Raw genomic sequence first — 19550 nt, 5'->3', positions numbered from 1 at the left:
TGGTAAAGATTTTTGACATAACCAGGGGTACAGTAAATTATCTTTGATACTCTACGGTACTTGATTTGGTATTTGTATTTGGCCGACATCACACTTTTCGTGGATGCTGACGTTCCTGAGTACACAACACAATTTCATGATAACCACTAAATTACTGTCTCTGTGATCCCACACAGGTCCATTAAAAATGTACTTTAGAGAACACTCCAATATGCTAAACTTGTGCCCCTTCTATAAAGCACTCACTCCCCGTGCCCCTTTGTTTTTTCTTCAGGATTGATGGTTCCCATTTCTATTGGTATGGTTCTGGCTATCCAGATTTTTTTGTCCTGGTAATTCATGATCCACCTGAAGCATTTAATGAGAACCTTTCTCTTTTGGAATTCTAGATGACTTACAGAAAATATAAACATATTTGTTGGTGGAAAGCTAAGCTGTTGTCCAAGCCACCTGAATACTTTTAGTACAGTATTTCAAAACTGAAAATACACTTTTGTTGAATCGAATCAAAATTGTTTATTATCTAAAATAAATACAAAGGAATATGACATTTATAGTTAATGCAATGTGTGCAAAACAGACCTTATTCAAACAAGACAATAGGAAGAAACTGCCATAATCAGTGTGCATATACAAAAAAATATCACAAATCCATTACATACATACTTTTTATACAATTTGTTTATGTTTGATACTACATGTGTGTGTGTGTCTTTACAACTGATCCATTGTACTCCTATCAAACTCTCTTTAAGGCCCTATTCTGATGTTTTGTTTTCCACTAATTGGTCTTTTAGCTTTGTACATTAGAAATCTATGCAGCAGATATTTTTCTGAACTAATTTGAATGATCAAAATTCCAGTTACTTAAAAAGACAAATGACAGAAAATCTGTGAAACAAATGTTAATTTGAATATCATTAAGTGTCAGATACCCTCATCTTTAGAGCAGTGGACCAGTAACTGCAAGGTCAGCTTTCAAATCCCTGATGAGACAAGTTAAAAAGGCTGTAGTCGTGCCCTTGAGCAAGGCACTTAGTCCTAATTGGTCAGTTACGTAGTTTACAGAATAAGAGCATCTCCTAAATGGGCAAAATGTCAGGAAATGAAAGGAAATGTTAAAAAACTGTTCCTTTCATTTCAACTCCTTTCACTCCCATGTTTCTCTTGTTTCGCCGTTCTCTGCATGTCATAAGTAGCCAGGTGAATCCCCAGCCAATCAGTAAGCCAATGACTCCCAGCAGTACGGGCAGCCACATCGGTATGGATGTGTCACAATGGAGCACAATGCCAGGGGTGGTGGGGTTGCCACTGACTGTTGCAGGTGTGGTGGGCGTAACAGGCAGACCTAGGAGGCTATTGACCTTTGTAAAGATGAACGGTTTTTCCTAATGGAGAGAAAAAATAAAAGTTTAAGGAAAACATACATTAAAATAGATTTTTTTCTCAGATATTTGTTCTGAGACATTTTGTCGATCAGGGATTTCCAACTCTGTTGCTGGAAAGCTATAATCCTGTAGGCTCCAACCCCAACAGCTTGTATTATAATCAACTGGGCTGGATTAGAGTGAGAATATTCAGAATGGTAGGTCTCCTGTGAGACAGACTGATCAAAGACACACACCCATTATCAAGGCGATGATGATCTGGTCTGCTTATTGTTCCAGCTCACTTCCGACCGCATATAAATTAGATAAACCACTAAGGTTTTATACCAAGAGGAGCAAGATGGAAAATGGATGCTTAGTGTTCATTTTCTCTAAATCGTAATTCAAAACCCAAATTCAAGGGTAGTATAAAACCTGGTTACTACAATGTGAAAAAAAAAGATCACATATAAGTCAGTTGACCAGCCGGATGAGCTGCTGGTGTTAGCAGGTCCAGCAGGGAAACTTTCCCCCTAATAACTGTCACAATTAGCATACCTCAGAGGGGCAGTTGATCTTGGTGCGGTCGTATGTGAAGTTGTTGTAATACTGCTTCATGCCCACCGGTTCCAACTGCAAAACAAAACACTACTACAGTCAGACTGGAAACCTAGCTAAATCTGGCTTAACCTAGCTATCTGACCGGAAACACAGACACCACAGAGCTAAGGCGTTTTTGTTGCAGTACTCTATTGCTATGTCTTTGTAGCTTGTTCCCAGATCTGTGCTGCTATGAATATGAAGAAGAAATGGCAAGGTGGCACAAACAGACCTGAGACCAGGCTACTCTCTATGTGGCCATCCTTACCATGTTGTTCCAGAGAGCGATGGCCATCTCAGCGTGTGCTCGCTCACTAATGTGGAAACAGTCCACAGAGAAGAAACTCAGGTCAGGTTTCCCATCCTGTGTAGACAAGTTGAAAGAGAGTTAGCTTGTGTGTTTGTGTGCACGTACATGCATGTATTGGTGCTTTTCAACCAGACTCACTTCTATGAAAGGGACAAAGGAGTTTTGTAAGTAGGGTTGGACTACAACGGTAAAGTCCTCTCGACCGTCATAGCGCCCCCTATAGACCAGTCGCTCAGTCTCCATCTGGTCAGAAACAAGAACAGAGTCGGGAGAACAAAGAGCGACTGTTAAGCATTGTAAAAGGAGGTTGGATTGATCTGAACTACAGTGCCTGTTCTAATGTATGCATCTCTGGGGTACACACTGTAACATCGGCAAATACCCTCTATGTTAGTAACCCATGATCGTTCTGCAGAGTTCATCACAGTTGTTAAGACTAGAAGTTCAGACTCTTGTTCTGCGCTCACCTGGTATTCCTGGTTGATCCTTTTAACCTCTGTGTGCTCAGGGGAATTTTCTTCAGGGTTCAGAAAGCAGGGACAAGCATTCCTGTGCAAGATGAAGAAACTTGAGCAACAACATTCTCTATTGCTCCAATGAACATTCTGTACATTGTGAACATGCAGTACACATTTCATAGGTGTCTGATGCAGAGATAAATGGGCGCGTTTCATGCAAACCTTTGCAGGAAGGAGCAGAGCGGATCTTTCTTTCTCACACTTCTCAATGGATTCAGCTCCATAACCTCAACTACATTGACCATTACCCTCGGTACCTTAGAGAGAGAGAAATAGAGAGAGAGGGCAAATAGATGGCATGATATTTGGTTTTAGATTTTTAAATTCTGCAATGATCCTAGTTGAGTCAGGCTTTGTACAAAAATAATTATCCAGTATGCATCTTTCCGCAACTTACCTCTTTGTAAAGCATGTCCAGGCTTACCATCAAATGTTCACTGTAGTTTTTTGGCGTGAGGTTGTTCTGTGTAAAGCATAAATTACCCTTTTTTTTACACTATCAAACATCCTCAACATGCAAGAAATGTGTTACAATTATGTATGTTAGCCTTTAACATGTGAATACATACCTGGTCTATGCAATAATCACATAGATCCCTGGCGCCAACTAATAAGGTCACTAGCTTCCAGTCCTGCTCAAAATTAATCTTCTGTGTGGAAAAGGACAGGATACAGTGAGAAGGGAGAGAAATGGCTACAGATTATCATACAATGATACAACAATATTTAATAATATTTCAAGATAAAGTCCAGTATCTATGCAACCCAGTGATAGTCTTTGAATAAGCTAAATCCCAAATTGTGTGTGTCCAGAGAAGTGGACTTCTCTGGACACACACCAAAGACTCACCTTGTCATCTTTCATGGCCTTAATAAGAGCTTGGACTTGGGCTGGGATATCACTAAAAAAAAGACAGAGATGTTTATTCAAATATAGTGTTTGCTATACTTTTGTCCTCATGAAAAGACAGGTGAAACTGAGGGGGAGTTGTTAGGCTAGCAGCCAGAGAGCTGCTGGAATGGAAGGGAAGACACTGTGAAAAAGAGGAAAGGAAATAGTGACAGGAAAAACAGGACAGTGAGGGAATGAGATGAGGGAACAGAGGGGTCTAAACATAGCTTGCTAACTCACTAGGCTTTGGCTCCAGGCACTGCCATGTTGAAACCTTTACTCTGGAGCAAGCCATGACCACGGGAGAAGCCAATGAGGGAAGGATTAAATTTCTTCAGGATGTCTGACAGAGGAAGAGATGGGAGATGAAATAACCATTGTCCATTTAAGCACACAGACATTTCAGTATCAAATGGTATGTTTTGGCTACATTAGAGAGAGGCTGCTGGATGACCCATTTTCCATACAAGGAGGCTGCACTCAAATGTGATGATGACATACGCTGAGAGTGCCCCCTGGTGGATGTATGTGGAATGCCGCAAAGCCACTGTCACAAGATCATTGCACTGATGATGTCATGCCATGTGCACTTGATATTCTATGCAGTCTTTCACTAACGATTTTAAGAGAAAACCAAGATGAGTGACAAGAGGAAATTGTGACTCACTTGGTAGGGTGGTGACAGTGTCCAAAGATTGATCTCCGCCAATACTGCAGGAACACAGTACAAGAGTTAAGTCCCCTATTGGCAAGTGTTAAAGCATTAGGACAGTGACAGTGTTCTCTGCAAGGGGCCCGTAAAACATAAGCAGTGTAGTTGGGTTATTTCACTGTGTGACATAATATTTTTTTCATGCTGCATGTCATTAAGCATTTAAGTCACCTCCATGACACTCCTCTGTACTGTGTGTTGCGCTCCAACACGTTCTTTGCCTTGGCTCCAACTGCTGCCTGCAAACAAATGACAACCAAGGTGTTTAAATTACCCGCCGTGTAACGAATCTCAGGACATCAAGAAGCCTGAAACATCAATAAACACACTGAAGTCAGGCAGAATCCTGAGATCCTGGAACATCAATAAACACAGTGAAGTCAGGCATAATCCTGAAATCCTGGAACATCAATAAACACACTGAAGTCAGGCAGAATCCTGAGATCCTGGAACATCAGTACACACACTGAAGTCAGGCAGAATCCTGAAATCCTGGAACATCAGTAAACACACTGAAGTCAGGCAGAATCCTGAAATCCTGTTACATCAATAAACACACTGAAGTCAGGCAGAATCCTGAAATCCTGGAACATCAATAAACACACTGAAGTCAGGCAGAATCCTGAGATCCTGGAACATCAGTACACACACTGAAGTCAGGCAGAATCCTGAAATCCTGGAACATCAGTAAACACGCTTGACCTGCACAAACACTTTGAACACTAGTGCCGAACAACTTCCTGATAAGAGATGATTACACTGTTGTTATGTCAGCAAATCTGCTATCAGTGCATTCAGATTATATTGTTTGACACACACGCACACAAACACGCACGCATGCACACACGAGCAAACACACACTCACACATCAACAAAAACACCTACAGTGTTTGAGTCTCCTAGCGCTGCCACCACTTTGATGTCTCCCGGTCTCAGCTTATGAACTACGGACAGAGAAACAAGATGACACATGAACACAAACTACAGCCATTCCATAGCCCAGTGTAATACGAAAGAGTCATAGTTGACTGTTAGCATTAGTGGTCTGGACAGATCCGGTAGATCCCTCACACATAATGTAATTGGTCTGGTTAGGAGGATGGATGAATGTCATGTAACCAGGTCATGCACATTCCCTTATGAAACCTTGTCATCGGTTCCCAGATTTCAATCACTCCTACCTGATGTAGGCAAAGTGGCGGAGGGAGCCAGGTTCTCACAAGAGAAGTCACTTCCCCAGTTCTGGGAGGGAAGACAGATGACATATTGATGGACGAAAGTAAGACAGCATTTTTAAATATTTATGTAATCACATGCACCTTTACCTCTCTATCACTTGACCGTATTTACTTTGTCCACCTTATCTACACTTGTCTACCTTTTCTAACTGCAAGGCACAGAGCTTTGAACCTGAATTGGTGGCCTACCGCAATTGGTGGAGTGGTTGGGGCGGGACCTTCATAGTTGTAATTGCTGTTGACATAGGTCCGTAAGAATGGTGAGGTCTTGGAGGAAGATAGAGACAGTTGCATCAGTTAAACGTATAGTACCACCAGCTCTTTATACTAAAAAAATTGACATATGTTCGCATTATTGTATACTGTCAGTTCTGACAATTGGAAACATATTGTCATAATACTGAACCTTAGAGGGGCATTTCAGAGGGACAGAAGGATCAAAGTCTGTTTTTTCAGTCTTCTCGCCCAGAGGCTCCAACTAGGGGAACACAGGAGAAATGAGAATTGATTCGGCAACATAGAATTGAAATGATCTGGTGTGATGGTGTTATATAATCAGTGTCTCAGTGTTGTGAATCTTCATTGGTGTCCCTCTGTGCAGCACAATGTTGCTGGGTAGTGACAGTCATAGTAATACATTTAAATGGGTGATTTCTTTATTTGTAATTTTAATGTCTCCCAGGGGTAGATGTAAATAATAAATGAAACATTATTACAATATATTTTATTTTATATATATGAACTCTAAAATAACCACTAATTATTCTTATGAAATATTTCTGGAGTTCACAGTTTTGTATTAAAAAGGCTGTTGGTCTGAAAGACTATTATATTGCAATAAATAAAAATATATAAATAATAAGAGAAAGTAAATAAGATACAGGCTTATGAAAATGGGATATAATAAAAATAAATGAGACAGTATCTAAAAACACAATTTCTAAAAGATTGATTTTAAGATATTATTTTGTATTTAAAAGTTTGAGGATTGCATGTTATGTCAGAGAGTAAGACTGTTTGTCTGTGAAATTATGTCAAGGTAATGATATAATTCCCTGTATTATCAAATAAAATGTACACAGTCTAAAACATAAGCGTACTTAAAAGAGAACCCAGGCACGCCTAGTTCAGCCGGCCCACAACAGGATGTGTTGACCATGAAAAACTACCCTCCAGAGAATACGTGAACAGTAGTGTCATTGACCACTGCGTCATTGAACTGCACAATTGCAATGAATATTTTGTTAGACACCATTAACAAGTGTTAAACTGAGTGATGTTTCTTATGAAGTTTACCTCCACCACAAATAGTATCTATGAACCCTACGACTTTTGCCACTGGCCGTTTTAAAAGTTTATTATCAAGTAATATGTAGCTAGACGCCATTAACCATTGTGTTAAACTGAGTAACGTTTCTTATTAAGTTTTCCTCCACCACAGATAACATCTATGAACTGTATGGCTTTTGCCACTAGCCGTTTAACAGCGTATTAGCCATTTGTGAATTACATTGATGCAATAACTACTGTATCAAAATAGGTGACGATAAAAGATGAGAGAATCCTGTAGCCAGCGAAGTGTTGGTCCAACCTGAACATATCTTGAGACATAATAAAAAAATCCACCAGAAAGAGTCGTAATATAACAGTAAACAGTTTCATTTTAGGCTTCCTATAACGTATCTACTCAAGGTTGTAGCCAGCGAGGTATTTGTCTATCCTGAACAAATACTATTTTGCCACTGGCCGTTTTAACTGCTAATTAGCCATTCGTGAATGACAGATACAGTATCTATCAATATAGGTGACGATAACTAGTGAAGGCCATTCAAGGCTTCATTAACGTTATTTTACCAGCAGGATATTGTGCTGGCAGCACTCAGATTTTAATTATCACAATAAAAGCCATCATTGAAATGTATAAGGCAATATAGTTAACAATCTAGTCTGTGAAAAAGAACAGACAAGAATAACATTGGAATGGACATTAAACATAAAATGTACAGACTAGATTGTTAACTATATTAAATTCAATTATGGCTTTTATTTTGAAAAAGAAATCTGAGTTAGCACTGGTAGCACAATATCCTGCTGCTAGAAGAATGGTAATGAAGCCTTGAATGGCCATCACTAACGTCAACTTTTGTCAAGTGAAAAGACAAGAGAATAGTGAAGCCAGCAAAGTGAATGTCTATCTTGAACAAATCCTAATATCCACCAGAACCATTTTATTTTAGACTTCTTTTTACGTGGGGTTGCAATGTTTTTGTCTGTCCTGAACCTCAGACATAATGCGTTTTGACTGTTATGGGAGGCGACCGCGGGACCTCTTGTACTGGAGCCCGTGTCTCCAACCACTACGCTATTTAACAAGGAGTATTCAGCCCGTCAGTCAGACACTCACTCAGTCAGTAAGAGACATTCGCTTTTCTAGGCCGGCTCCGTTTACGCGGTACGGCAAAAACATCACAAAGTTGCACATAGTTGCAAAATTCCACATATAGGCCTACTGTCTGATGTGTGACACGTCACATTAATTAGCACGTCTCTGGCTTTTTAACATATACAGTAAAGATATATGTGCTTTTACACAGTGTCATTGGTTCCTACCATGTTGTTCCAGAGACCGCGTGCCATCAGAGTCTGGGCCTTCTGACTGAGATGAAAGCAGTCAGGACTGAAATATGTGCGGTCAGGATGTCCATCCTGTGCGTAAAACAGAGGGCACAGTTTAAGTGTGCTGTTTAAGGGAGCATCACGATGTTACACAGTCAGATTAGTGTATCTACTGTCAATTAAGTGAGTCAAGATGACTGCCAATCTATTGGGCTTGACCTCCGTCAGGGGAACGATGAGGTCCTGTGGGAAAGGCTGCAGGACCACCGTGAAGTTGTCATGGGTGTCGTACCGTCCTGACTCCACAAGGTGACGCAGTTCCCGCTAGAAGAGGTTACAGTTGCGTTTTATACCTAGTAACCAGTTAGCACCATCTGTACTACACAGTTCGGATGTTTGTGTAATGGTGATGGTCTTGCTGCACTACAGAAATAGTATTTGCCATACCTGATAATCTCTGTTCAGATCTACAAGGTTCTGAAGTGATTTGGAGCCCTCCTTAGGCGAGATGACACAGGGACACAGAATTCTGGGGAAAAGAACATCAGGTGTTATTGATCCAGGCTTTGGAGAGCTGTTGATGTTGCCTTGCATGTAAAGTCGTGTAAGGTCTTGATGAGGATTACATATACGTGATTACACTTGTTCACCGCCGGTCGTGAATTTGACAATGGTTAAATCTCCCTCCAGTAAACTGTTTTCAGACCATCAAATGGGCAGGGTTTATCACTTACCTGGTAAGCCAGGTAGGGCACTTAAGATTGGCATTGGCGTTTATGTGAGCCTGCCTCAGGACGGGGATATAGAGAGGCTGAACCAGGTTGACCAGGGCCCTCGGCACCTGACAGAGAGAAAAAGACAGAGAGCGACCGAAAAAAAACAGAAAACTAGAGTTAAATAAGAAATGGAGAACAGAGGAAAGCTATTTAAAAGATGTGTTAATATGCATTTGTTTAAAATGAAGGAGAGACATTCAGAAAGGCTGTGACAGGTGTTACCTGTGTGTGAAGGTAATCCAGCGAGTCACGAATGTGTCGCACAAAGTTGTTAGGGGAGAAAAACAGCTGCGGGACAGTAAAGGTGGCAAGAGTCAGAGTGATGGAACTTGTACATCTGGCATAGTGCCACTGCAGTCAGGTGAATAACGTATTTCATACTGTATTGAAAGGGAAGGCAACTAGATTCAGCTGCAGGCCGGGTTTTGTATGAGCACTAGAAGAAAATATATAATGAGTACATGGTCCTGAGAGTGGCACAGTGGTCGAACCGCAGCACAGCTGCAATAACACAGCCATGAGTTGAACTGGGGTTAGGGATTTTTTACTTTGTCAATTTGGAGATTTGACATAGCAAACATTTGGTCACTACTCAGATGCTCCAATCTGACCCACTGTTCTTTCAACAAAAACTCTATCCTTTAACTTTCACCACTTTCATGTCTAAAAATGCATAAAAAGCCTGAGAAAATGTACAGCTAGGTCTGGAAATATTTGGACATTGACACGGTTTTCGTAATTTTGGCTCTGTACACCAGTCAAATGGATTTGAAATTAAACAACCGAAAATGCAATTGAAGTGCAGACTTTGAGGTATTATTCAAGGGGTTGAACAAAAATATTGTATGAAACGTTTAGGAAATGCAACCATTTGTCATTGAGTCATTGTCTATCTGTAAAGTGAAACGCTGTCCAATCAACTTCGCTGAATTTGGCTGAATCTAAGCAGACAGTGTATCCCTGTACACATCAGAATTCATCTGGCTGCTTGTCTTCTATCACATCATCAATAAATATTACTGACCAAGTGCCACTGGAAGCCATGCATCCATACCTTCACACTGCCTGCACTGTGTTTTACATGATGTGGTATGCCTTGGATCATGAGCTGTTCCAAACCTTCTCCATACTTTTTCTTCCCTTCATTCTGGTACAGGTTGATCTTAGTTTCATCTGTCCCAAGAATGCTGTTCCAGAACAGGGCTGGCTTTTTTAGATATTTTTTAGATATTTCTAATCCGGGCTTTCTATTCTTGAGGCTTATGAATGGTTTGCACCTTGTGGTGAACCCTCTGTATTTGCCCTCGTGAAGTATTTTCTTTATGGTAGACTTGGATAATGATATGCCTACCTCCTGGTAGTGTTCTTCACTTGGCTGGATGTTGTGAAGGGGTTTTTCTTTCCCATGGAAATATCCTATGATCATCAACCACTGTTGTATTCCAGGCCTTCTTGTGTTGCAGAGCTCACCAGTACCGTTCTTTTTTTCTCCGAATATACCAATCTGTTGATTTGGCCACTCCTAATGTTCCTGCTAGCTCTCTGATTTCTTTGCAGCCTAAGGATGGCCTATTTCACTTGAACTGAGAGCTCTTTAGACCGCATGTTGTGGGTTCACAACAACTGCTTCCAAATGCAAATTTCACACCTGGAATCAACTCCAGACCATTTACTTGCTTAATTGATGACGAAATAACAAAGGAATAGCCAACAACTGTCCACGAAACAGCTTTTAACTCAATTGTCAAATTACTTTTGGTCCCTTGTAAAAGAGGGGGCTATATATTAAATAAATGTAATTCCTAAACTTCATCCAGTTTAGATTTGAATTCCCTCAAATTAAAGCTTAGAGACTGCACTTAAAGTGCATATTCTTTATTTATCTCTAACTTGAATATATTTTGGTAAACAGCCAAAATAACAAAACTTGATCCAGGCTTTGGAGAGCTGTTGATGTTGCCTTGCATGTAAAGTCGTGTAAGGTCTTGATGAGGATTACATATACGTGATTACACTTGTTCACCGCCGGTCGTGAATTTGACAATGGTTAAATCTCCCTCCAGTAAAATGTTTTCAGACCATCAAATGGGCAGGGTTTATCACTTACCTGGTAAGTCAGTGTCCAATTATTTCCGGAACCAACTGTATCCAACTGTATCTTAATCTTATTATTGTGTATTGTAAAATACTATTGTCTTGTATTGTGTCATATATGGCTGTATAATATAGTGTTGTATAGTTTAATAAACACATTATGGTATTATTTTGTATGGTATAATCGTATAATGTTTGTGTAATTTTTTTGGGATATATTGTATGGTTAAATCTAATATTACTACTTACAGAGTTGTAGCAGAAGTCACAAAGGTCATTGCCTCCAATGAACAAAGTGATCACCTTCCAGTCTTCTTTGAAATTAACACGCTGTGAAATGACAGAACGTGAGAACATGAGAGCGTGAGAGCTTGGATTTATATCCATCTGTGGTAGACAAACAAAAGTAGACTCAAAACATAACTCTGCGCTCTTTTTTACCGTGTCATTTGTCATCCTAGCCACCAGTGCTCGCACTTGATCTGGTAGGTTGCTTCAAAACAAACATACAATCCAACATCAAAACCTGCTCAGTAAAACTTCAGATAGTCAGGTCGGTCTAGATAGTAGAGTATCACACAGACTTTTGATGAGACTCACTTGGCTTTTTGTCCAGCCACAGCTTGATTGAGGAAGGCCTGAGGTGTGTCCTCTTTTCCAATGCCCACTGAATAGCCGGTCAAGGAGGGGTTGAACTCACGCAGGATATCTGAGCAGTAGCACAAAATAAAGACATATCAGTCCTAAAACCTAAACACACTGATCATTCTTTTTACTTTTATGAATCCATAGTAAACGTGTGAACGCACATTGTAGCATTTTGGCGAGATGTTTGCTAAAACCTGATAAGCAAAATAAGAAGATAGCAGTATCAGAAGGTGACTCACTGGGTAGAGTGGTGACAGTGCTGAGGTTCCCGTCTCCGCCGATACTGAGAAACACAACAAATGACAAATAAACTGTATAGAAGTATTCTTACATTAACGTCATTCATCAGTCTATTACAGAAAGTGAGTTTCACTAGTGGGTACATTTGTTTTTGAGCTTGCCCCTGTTGGAGTCAAACCCAAAACTCTGGCATTGTATACATCACCTACTGAGTAACGCTGGGCCTCCAGTTAACCTACATCACTGGAAGAGGAACTGACACTACTGTGTTATTGCAGGGGCGATTAGGAACTTTTATGATAAGCACCCACCTCCATGATAAGCCCCTGTACTGGGTCAGGACGTCCAGTAGATTGGTCACGCTAGAACCCGATCCAACACCATTACCCGCCTGCCAACCGGTCAAAGAGAGAATTACAGAGACATGAGTAGGACTAATGTAATAGTAGTGATAACACAGACAGCAGCGTTATGATAAGTTTATATATATTACTACTAAGGCACAAATGAAAGGAACAGTTAACTTACTGTCAGAGAGTCTCCCACTGCAGCCACAACTTTGATATCGCCAGGTCGCAGGGCGTGAACTATGAATGGATAGAAAGTGATGCCAATGACGTAAAGGCTTGTTTACATTTTTTCATGCGGCCCAATTTCAGTCTTCATGTGTTTGTAGTCTGTACTGCTTTGTTCATGTTCCAAATGCTAATTTGTTAAACACATAAAAAATGCCCATTACAAGGGTCTCAATAGAAATGATTAATTAACACAAACTCGCTGGTAGGCTGTCCCATGAATTGAAAATAAGGCCACATAAAAATGGGTGAATTTCCTTTTTAAGCAGACTTCTTCCAGCTAGACTGATTAGAAACCTACACCAGACTGTTGTCTCTACAAGTGTTTAATTCCATTCTATAACAAAGCAATCACAGGGTTACTGGACATTAAGATATACTGCATCTATTTCAACAAGAAACTATTAACTAAAACATGTATATTGAATAGAGAGCGATTCCTCTTACCTGAGGTGGGTGGAGAATTGGACGGGCCACGATCCGTGCAGGGCAAATGAGTTCCCATGATCTGATGATAAGACACGCAGAGTATGGCCGAACTCAATACCAAGTAGAGTGTGAACACAGAGACCCCCATATCCTGGGGTCTAAAAGATGAACAGCACATGGGGCCTGAACAACCTGACAACAACAACTCACAGGGTCCCGAAGAGGAGATGGCAAAATGAAGTGATCTGAGGGAGCATTCCTCTCTGTTCTCAGAAAAGGCAGATCCTGTGGGAGAGATGGAGAGAGAGAGAGATGAAAGAGGAGGGGTGAGAAGTGATGAATATGTATCCTATGGTCATTTTAGATTAGCAAACTTTAAGAAACGTCACGTTCAGTTAGAAGATGCTTAGTGTTTTTTTTTAATGTTTATGTTTTTTTTTAATGTTTTTCCTTTCTGTAACACATGATTTTCATTGTTGTAACAGGTTGATAGTCACTAGAATGTCCAGTCAGTTTGTATCCGAAGATAATGATTGACGTCAGTCCGGAGGTACAATGCGCTGAGGGCCCTCTGATAATGTATCTGTGACACAGGGTGATCATGTGACTTAACCGCTGATGTTGTGACTTAACAGAACGTTTGGTCCTGTCCGATTCAAATGCATTGTACACTGGGATACATTGGGGAAAGCCCACCCTGGACAAACTTTCTTCTGTTGGAAGTTTTATTAACATATGACAGGTCTGATACTGGGCGGTGCCTAAGTTGTCAATGGCTGTTAGTTTGTATTTGTGCACAAATCTTAGGATAAATAGGATAGGATAAAGACAATTCTATGAAAGAAGAAAATGAGTGCTTCCCGACTCAATGGACTTGTTATTTTCCACCTGTCCTGCTCATTTCTTAACTTTCTTCTGACTTAAATGACGGTTGTACCTGAACTGCTTATATTTGATGGATTTTAATTTACTTTTATTTACTAGTACATTTATTTTATTTACCGCTAAAACCTGTTCGGCCTTTATTTATTGTTTGCTGACACATTCATCTTAAGTAGCTTGCGTCACATGATGTGAACTGCCTCAGGCCAAGAATGATAATAGTTTTCTTTTGAACACCCAAGCTGTAACAGATTGTGCTTGTTTGGCACGATGGAACCTATTAACATTCACTAAAGTACCAACCAGTATTAACTGGCACTCCAAACAAATAAGCAATCCATTAAACCCTCAAAGTCTTTGAAGGCACACTAATTGAACCCAGCTCTGTTTAGACCTGTTGGAGGGTCGCAAAAGACTCTCACCTCACTAGGACACGGCACTGAGATGATCATATCGTTGTCGCCCGTGTCGTGCTGACCTGTGGTGGACTGAAGCTAAAGGAAAGAGGGGGGCAAGAAGATGATCCAGTCAATCGTGCTTTGTTGGGTTTGACTAGAACTGAGCCAAGGCAGCACAGTGCGCTGACAAGCCTGTGTTGTATGTGGTGTGACTCACCAAGTTGGCCCACATCTGTGTTGCCAGGTTGTCTGTGTGAAGGGCACCTGCTCTGGGGGCAGCGCTCTGGATGTATAACAACACGTGTGTTACAGATACATATGCCTGTTCCGATCTGTCAGCTTACAATATAGCTTGTCACTCACAATAAAGGAGGCGGATTCCACTGTGATAAAGGGGGAGTCCTGCAGTCGGACAGTGAAGTCATCTCTGTCGCTGTACCACTGCTTCTCCACTAGGTGTCGATCAAGAGACTCCTACCGGCCATGATTAAAACAGTAATAAAAACTATACAACTACAGTACGTAACAGAAACAGAGCAATGGGATACAGCCCTTAGCCATGGTATATTGGCTATTTATCACAAACCCAAGTGCCTTATTGCTATTATAAAATGGTAACAAACGAAGTAATACCCACAATATGTGGATTGATATACCATTGCACGCAGGCAATCAGTCTTCATGGCTTGAACCACCCAGTTTATAATGAATATTATTTCCTCAAAAGCATTTTTATGATGCAATTCTGTTTATTGTTAAAGCAGAAAATCTAATCTTAGATTGGCTATCTAAGATTAGCAAACTATTTTTTATCTGACTTTTTATAGGCAAATAAATTTAAAGTGGAACATAGATGTCTAGGACATAAGAGAGATTGCATAGATGTAAGACATTGTACCTGCAGGACTTGAGTGAGAATGGCCCTCTGTAGTCCCAGCTCCCCTTCTTGGTTTTCCTGCATACACTGACACATCCTGTTCGTGAACATACGAGCAATGAAACTGCATGTCAACCGGAAACTATTGTTTGAAATCACAGAAATAATTCAAAGACTTTGAGAATGGGTGAGCTGACTGGCTATGAATTTCTGCTATTGCATGGAACCACGTTTCACCTGTTCTGATGAGAAGATCTTGTGTCCTCTCTCAGTATATACTCTCCGTCCCACACTGCAACATTGACAATGGTCCTCTTCAGCTGCAATTATGAGGAACAAGCTTCAATGGTCCCAACAATGACCAAATGAACCAAGTGTAGCATCGCTAAGGCAGTCACATGACTGTACCAGAACCCACCTGTGAATGCAGCACCTGCAGGGCCAGATCCACGTTACCGACCGCTGCTTGGACGGTCTCGCTAACCTGCATACAGAAAATACACAACACTCAAAGAAATGCAGCTTTAAACATTGTGGGGTCATTAGAAGTGGACTTTAATTGAAATCCAGATATGTGTAAGGTTAGTGTTACTGACCTGCCCCTGACATACACAGAGTTCATCCACCTGAACGAACAGCATTACTAGCTTCCAGTCCTCTGGTTTAATGGCCTGTCAGACAGAAAAAAGGACACAATCAGAAATGACAACCAGGGAAGCTAAAGTTAGTTCTAATATATATATATATATATATATATATATATATATATATATATATATATATATATTAACACTTGGGTTATGTACTGTAGAATAAGAGTCACAAAAACTATGACAGGGAAGCTGTTATGATTCTATTTGTTGGGTGACCATAATACCTGGTTACTCCTGAAGGAGAGTGATAGTTCCTTTGCCTGGTCAACAAGAGCCCTGCAAATGAAATCAACATGGTCTGAAACATTATTTTTCTCTCACTTTCATGCTCTTTCTTTGTCTTCTCTCTCAAGAGGAGCCAGTGTAGGGAGGGTTTACCTGTGCTGTGAGGATTCAGAATACAGGTTTGTCTGAGCAGGAAGTGTATTGGTCATTGCAGGGTTAAACATGGCCAGCAACTCTAGAGTGACAGAAATACTAATTTGTGAGGAGGGTGCTTATTATTAAGTGAAATCTAATATATGCATATAAGTATCTGCTGAAAGACTAAAAACATCAACATACAGCTCCGGAAGAAATGAAGTGACCACTGCACCTTTTTCTTTACTTTCCAAAAAAGTTGAAAATGAAGGTTTTGAGTGAGGAACAGAAGGGTTAAAATTAAGAGACCACTGAAAATTGAATGCTTTTGGTCCTCGCTCAAAATCTTCCATTTCTACTTTTTTGTAAAGGAAAGAAAAAGGTGCAGTGGTCTCTTATTTTTTTCCGGAGCTGTAAATTCCCATTTTCTAATTGTTCATCCTTTTTGCACAATCCTGTCATCCACAATTGTTTAGAAAGAGAATAATGTGTTTTAAAGGACAAAGCCTAAGTTTAGTCCTACATTATCTTAATAAAGTGAGATGAAAATTCTAGCATCAGACTGAAAAGAGGAAAGAGGAGGATCTGTCAGGAGAACAAAACATACTATCAATCAGTGTGAAAAAGCCACAGGAAATTATTAACGTGGAACGATGCTTTAGAATTTTCCCATTGTGTGTACGTGTACAATTGTGTCTGTCTGTTTTCTTCTGTTTCAGAGATGCTTTTTTCAGTGACATGGTTTGATAGAATGAGAAGGCCCCAAAGACCAGAGAGTAGCTGTAGCTCACCGTAAAATCTCAGTAACACTCTGGACAGCTCACTGCTAAAGGGAGAGAGAAAACAGAATTCTAAAAAACATTTCTGTGTTCACACAGAATGATCCCCACTGTGTCCATACTGACACTTGGCACTGACTCCTTGTCAATCAGATTGGAAAAATGGATGCGGTGATTACCTGTGTGTGGGGGGCATTCCAATGACTGAGAGCACAGCCACATCTGATGGTCTGACACTGTGAGCTGCAAGAAAACCTTAGAAATTACAAAACTGTATGGTTGTTAAGAACACCCAATGCAATTCTGACTCAGTGACTGTGATTAGTGAAAAGACTGACCTGAGGACGGACGGATATGGGAGGGAGAGTTCTGGGTGCAGAGTTGTGTAGAGGCTGGGAATAACAAAGGACACATCCATGTCACAAACTAGAGGTGACTCCAGTATGTTGTTCTACAATCAATATGTTGCTTACTATGGATAAGGTATAAAATCTTAGATCAACCAAATCTAGTGATGTATATAATTCGCTCTATGAGCTTTACATTCAACAAGATTTTATGAATGCTGTTAAAACGATTTTCCCAGGCCTACAGTTTCAACAAGGGAGTAAATTGTCCTCTGTCATATATGCTTGGTTAGCAGGGTTGCATTTGGTCAGCCTTTACAGTCAATCTACCTGCTATTCCTCAAAATAATAAAGACCTATTCAGGACCAGTGACTACATGTCAGAACAGAGAGAAACATGTTTTTCCACGCACATGCAGAAAACAAGGCTTACCAGTTTCGTGGTAAAATGATATATTGCAATTTGATATATGGTACTTGTAAAATATGGTTGTTGTAGATCCATTCTTCCTTACATGAATTTAAAAAAAAACTGTGTATCAGTACTGTATATATATATATATATATATATATATACATATATATATATATATATATATATATATATATATATATATATACAACATTCCATATATATTAAAACATTGAATATATGTTTCTATTAAATGGTAAGCAAACAAAATAGGTAACACAACATCAAATGAACTGAAATACTGGATGACTGAATTTTGCTTCAGGCTGGCCAACAGTTACTATAGGAATCCAAATTGTCTCCACTTGCCATATTTCCTCAATATAACTCCTGCAAACACCCGGCCACTGATTTCACCCATATGTTTAAAACAATGCAAGTATAGAAGTGCATAGAAACCTGGTGCTGTTGAAAACCCCAGCAGAGCTATAACCAATAAATGAAGCATCCTTCTTCTGTCAAAGTTTGTTCTTCTAGTCCACCTGATGTCCTCTGATTGTCTGTTGTCTGGACCTACTCTCCTTGAATTTCCTGCTTTAGTTTGCTGTTGGTAGTGATTTCCAGATATACTTGTCTGGGTTAAACCAAACACATGGGAAATAAATGCAAAATGGGAGGGGTCTGGCACTCATTCAAGGGCACGAATGTGAACGTGACACTGTCATGCTGCTGAAGTTACAATTAAAGGAAGAGATGAATGAAAGTGAAATCAGAGGGGGCTGGAGGTGGCTGAGAGAGCAAGGGTAGGTATTATATTACCACTGGTTGTCAAAGGGCGATACAAGACAGGGTTGTTTTTATCTTTGAGATTTCCTTTCTGCATTTCCTTTGAAAACCAATGCTGTAAATGAATACATTTCACTGAGTAGCAGGATTCGCTGTGATTAGTTAGAGGGATGGTTTTGCAGGTGGTGGCCACAGGCAATTGCTCTCTCCTTATCCTTCCTGACTGATTCTTCTCTAGTTTTACGTTTTTGCTAGTGTCTTTGTCACTACTGGTAGCATGAGGCGGTACCTGGACAGGGCTGTAGAAGGGCATCAACCCAACAGCTGGACTGGTATCTGCTCCTTTGTGTGTGGAGGAACAGGAGGAGCACTGCCAGAGCCCTACAAAATGTCCTCTACACAAACTATCATGAGCGGTGCCATGAGGGTGGCATGAGGGTGGCATGAGGGCCCTATGTCCTCTTGTGGGATGTGTGCTCACAGCCCAACAACGTGCAGCTTGATTGGCATTCGCCAGAGAACACCAGAATTGGTCCATTCACAGATGAGAGCAGGTTCACACTGAGCACGTGTCAAACATGGACGAGTCTAGAGACACCATGGTGAACGTTATGCTGCCTGCAACATCATCCAGCATGACCGGTTTGGTGGTGGGTCAGTGATGGTCTGGGGAGGCGTATCCTTGGAGCCAGTGATACCCTGACTGCTGTTAAGTACCGGAATGAAATCCTCAGACCCATCGTCAGATCTTACGCTGGTGCAGTGGGCCCTGGGTTCCTCCTGGAGCATGTGGCCAGAGTGTGTAGGCAGTTCCTGGATGACAAAGACATTGATGCCATTGACTGGCCCTCACGAACCCCAGTCCTGATGTCAATTGAGAACCTCTGGGACATTATGTATCAGTGCATCCGACGCTGCCAAGTAGTGTCACAGACTGTCCAGGAGCTCACTTTTAACTATGATGTTAAACTATCAAAGATAGTAGAAGACAGTTACAAAGGGAGGAACCGTGTAACTGCAATTTACCAGTTTGAGACTGAG

At 40.6% G+C, this 19550-nt stretch overlaps 1 protein-coding gene across 4 annotated transcripts; it reads right to left on the bottom strand.

Moving 5' to 3' along the window:
* Nucleotides 1-496: 496 nt before the first annotated feature.
* On the bottom strand, nucleotides 497-18353 carry plb1 (phospholipase B1). 4 transcript variants are annotated; one of them, XM_010895002.5, is made up of 42 exons: nucleotides 18183-18353; nucleotides 17303-17356; nucleotides 17144-17207; nucleotides 16977-17011; nucleotides 16204-16285; nucleotides 16050-16101; nucleotides 15769-15843; nucleotides 15591-15656; nucleotides 15410-15492; nucleotides 15194-15269; nucleotides 14659-14769; nucleotides 14513-14578; nucleotides 14320-14391; nucleotides 13226-13300; nucleotides 13034-13094; nucleotides 12540-12598; nucleotides 12323-12402; nucleotides 12011-12054; nucleotides 11724-11832; nucleotides 11565-11616; nucleotides 11373-11453; nucleotides 9252-9317; nucleotides 8988-9094; nucleotides 8701-8782; nucleotides 8473-8577; nucleotides 8248-8343; nucleotides 6044-6115; nucleotides 5827-5904; nucleotides 5581-5641; nucleotides 5285-5343; nucleotides 4571-4638; nucleotides 4355-4398; nucleotides 3928-4030; nucleotides 3646-3697; nucleotides 3365-3445; nucleotides 3193-3258; nucleotides 2958-3052; nucleotides 2745-2826; nucleotides 2416-2520; nucleotides 2236-2331; nucleotides 1926-2000; nucleotides 497-1388 (listed from the first exon to the last, which is right to left on the bottom strand). In XM_010895002.5, exons 1-42 carry the CDS (start codon nucleotides 18229-18231, stop codon nucleotides 1119-1121), a joined length of 3309 nt encoding a protein of 1102 aa, XP_010893304.2. In that variant the 5' UTR covers nucleotides 18232-18353; the 3' UTR covers nucleotides 497-1118. The 4 variants fall into 4 exon arrangements, with proteins under 4 accessions (XP_010893304.2, XP_012993938.2, XP_019911736.2 ...); XM_013138484.4 differs by having other exon boundaries at nucleotides 16977-17008; XM_020056177.2 differs by lacking the exons at nucleotides 16204-16285; nucleotides 17303-17356; nucleotides 18183-18353 and having other exon boundaries at nucleotides 17144-17171.
* Between the last annotated feature and the right edge of the window lie 1197 nt (nucleotides 18354-19550).

The sequence above is a fragment of the Esox lucius genome, chromosome 18 (assembly GCF_011004845.1).
Source record: "Esox lucius isolate fEsoLuc1 chromosome 18, fEsoLuc1.pri, whole genome shotgun sequence".
Taxonomy (NCBI): Eukaryota; Metazoa; Chordata; class Actinopteri; order Esociformes; family Esocidae; genus Esox; species Esox lucius.
This window is presented reverse-complemented; position numbering and strand designations above follow the sequence as displayed.

Bases quoted from the DNA above. Each gene is read 5' to 3' on its own strand.
- plb1 (XM_010895002.5), bottom strand. From the start codon at position 18,231: ATGCTTCATTTATTGGTTATAGCTCTGCTGGGGTTTTCAACAGCACCA. The intron at 6,116-8,247 runs GTAGGAACCAAT...GTGTTCCCCTAG, and splicing joins GCGGTCTCTGGAACAACATG to TTGGAGCCTCTGGGCGAGAA. The intron at 3,259-3,364 runs GTATGTATTCAC...TGCTTTACACAG, and splicing joins GTGATTATTGCATAGACCAG to AACAACCTCACGCCAAAAAA.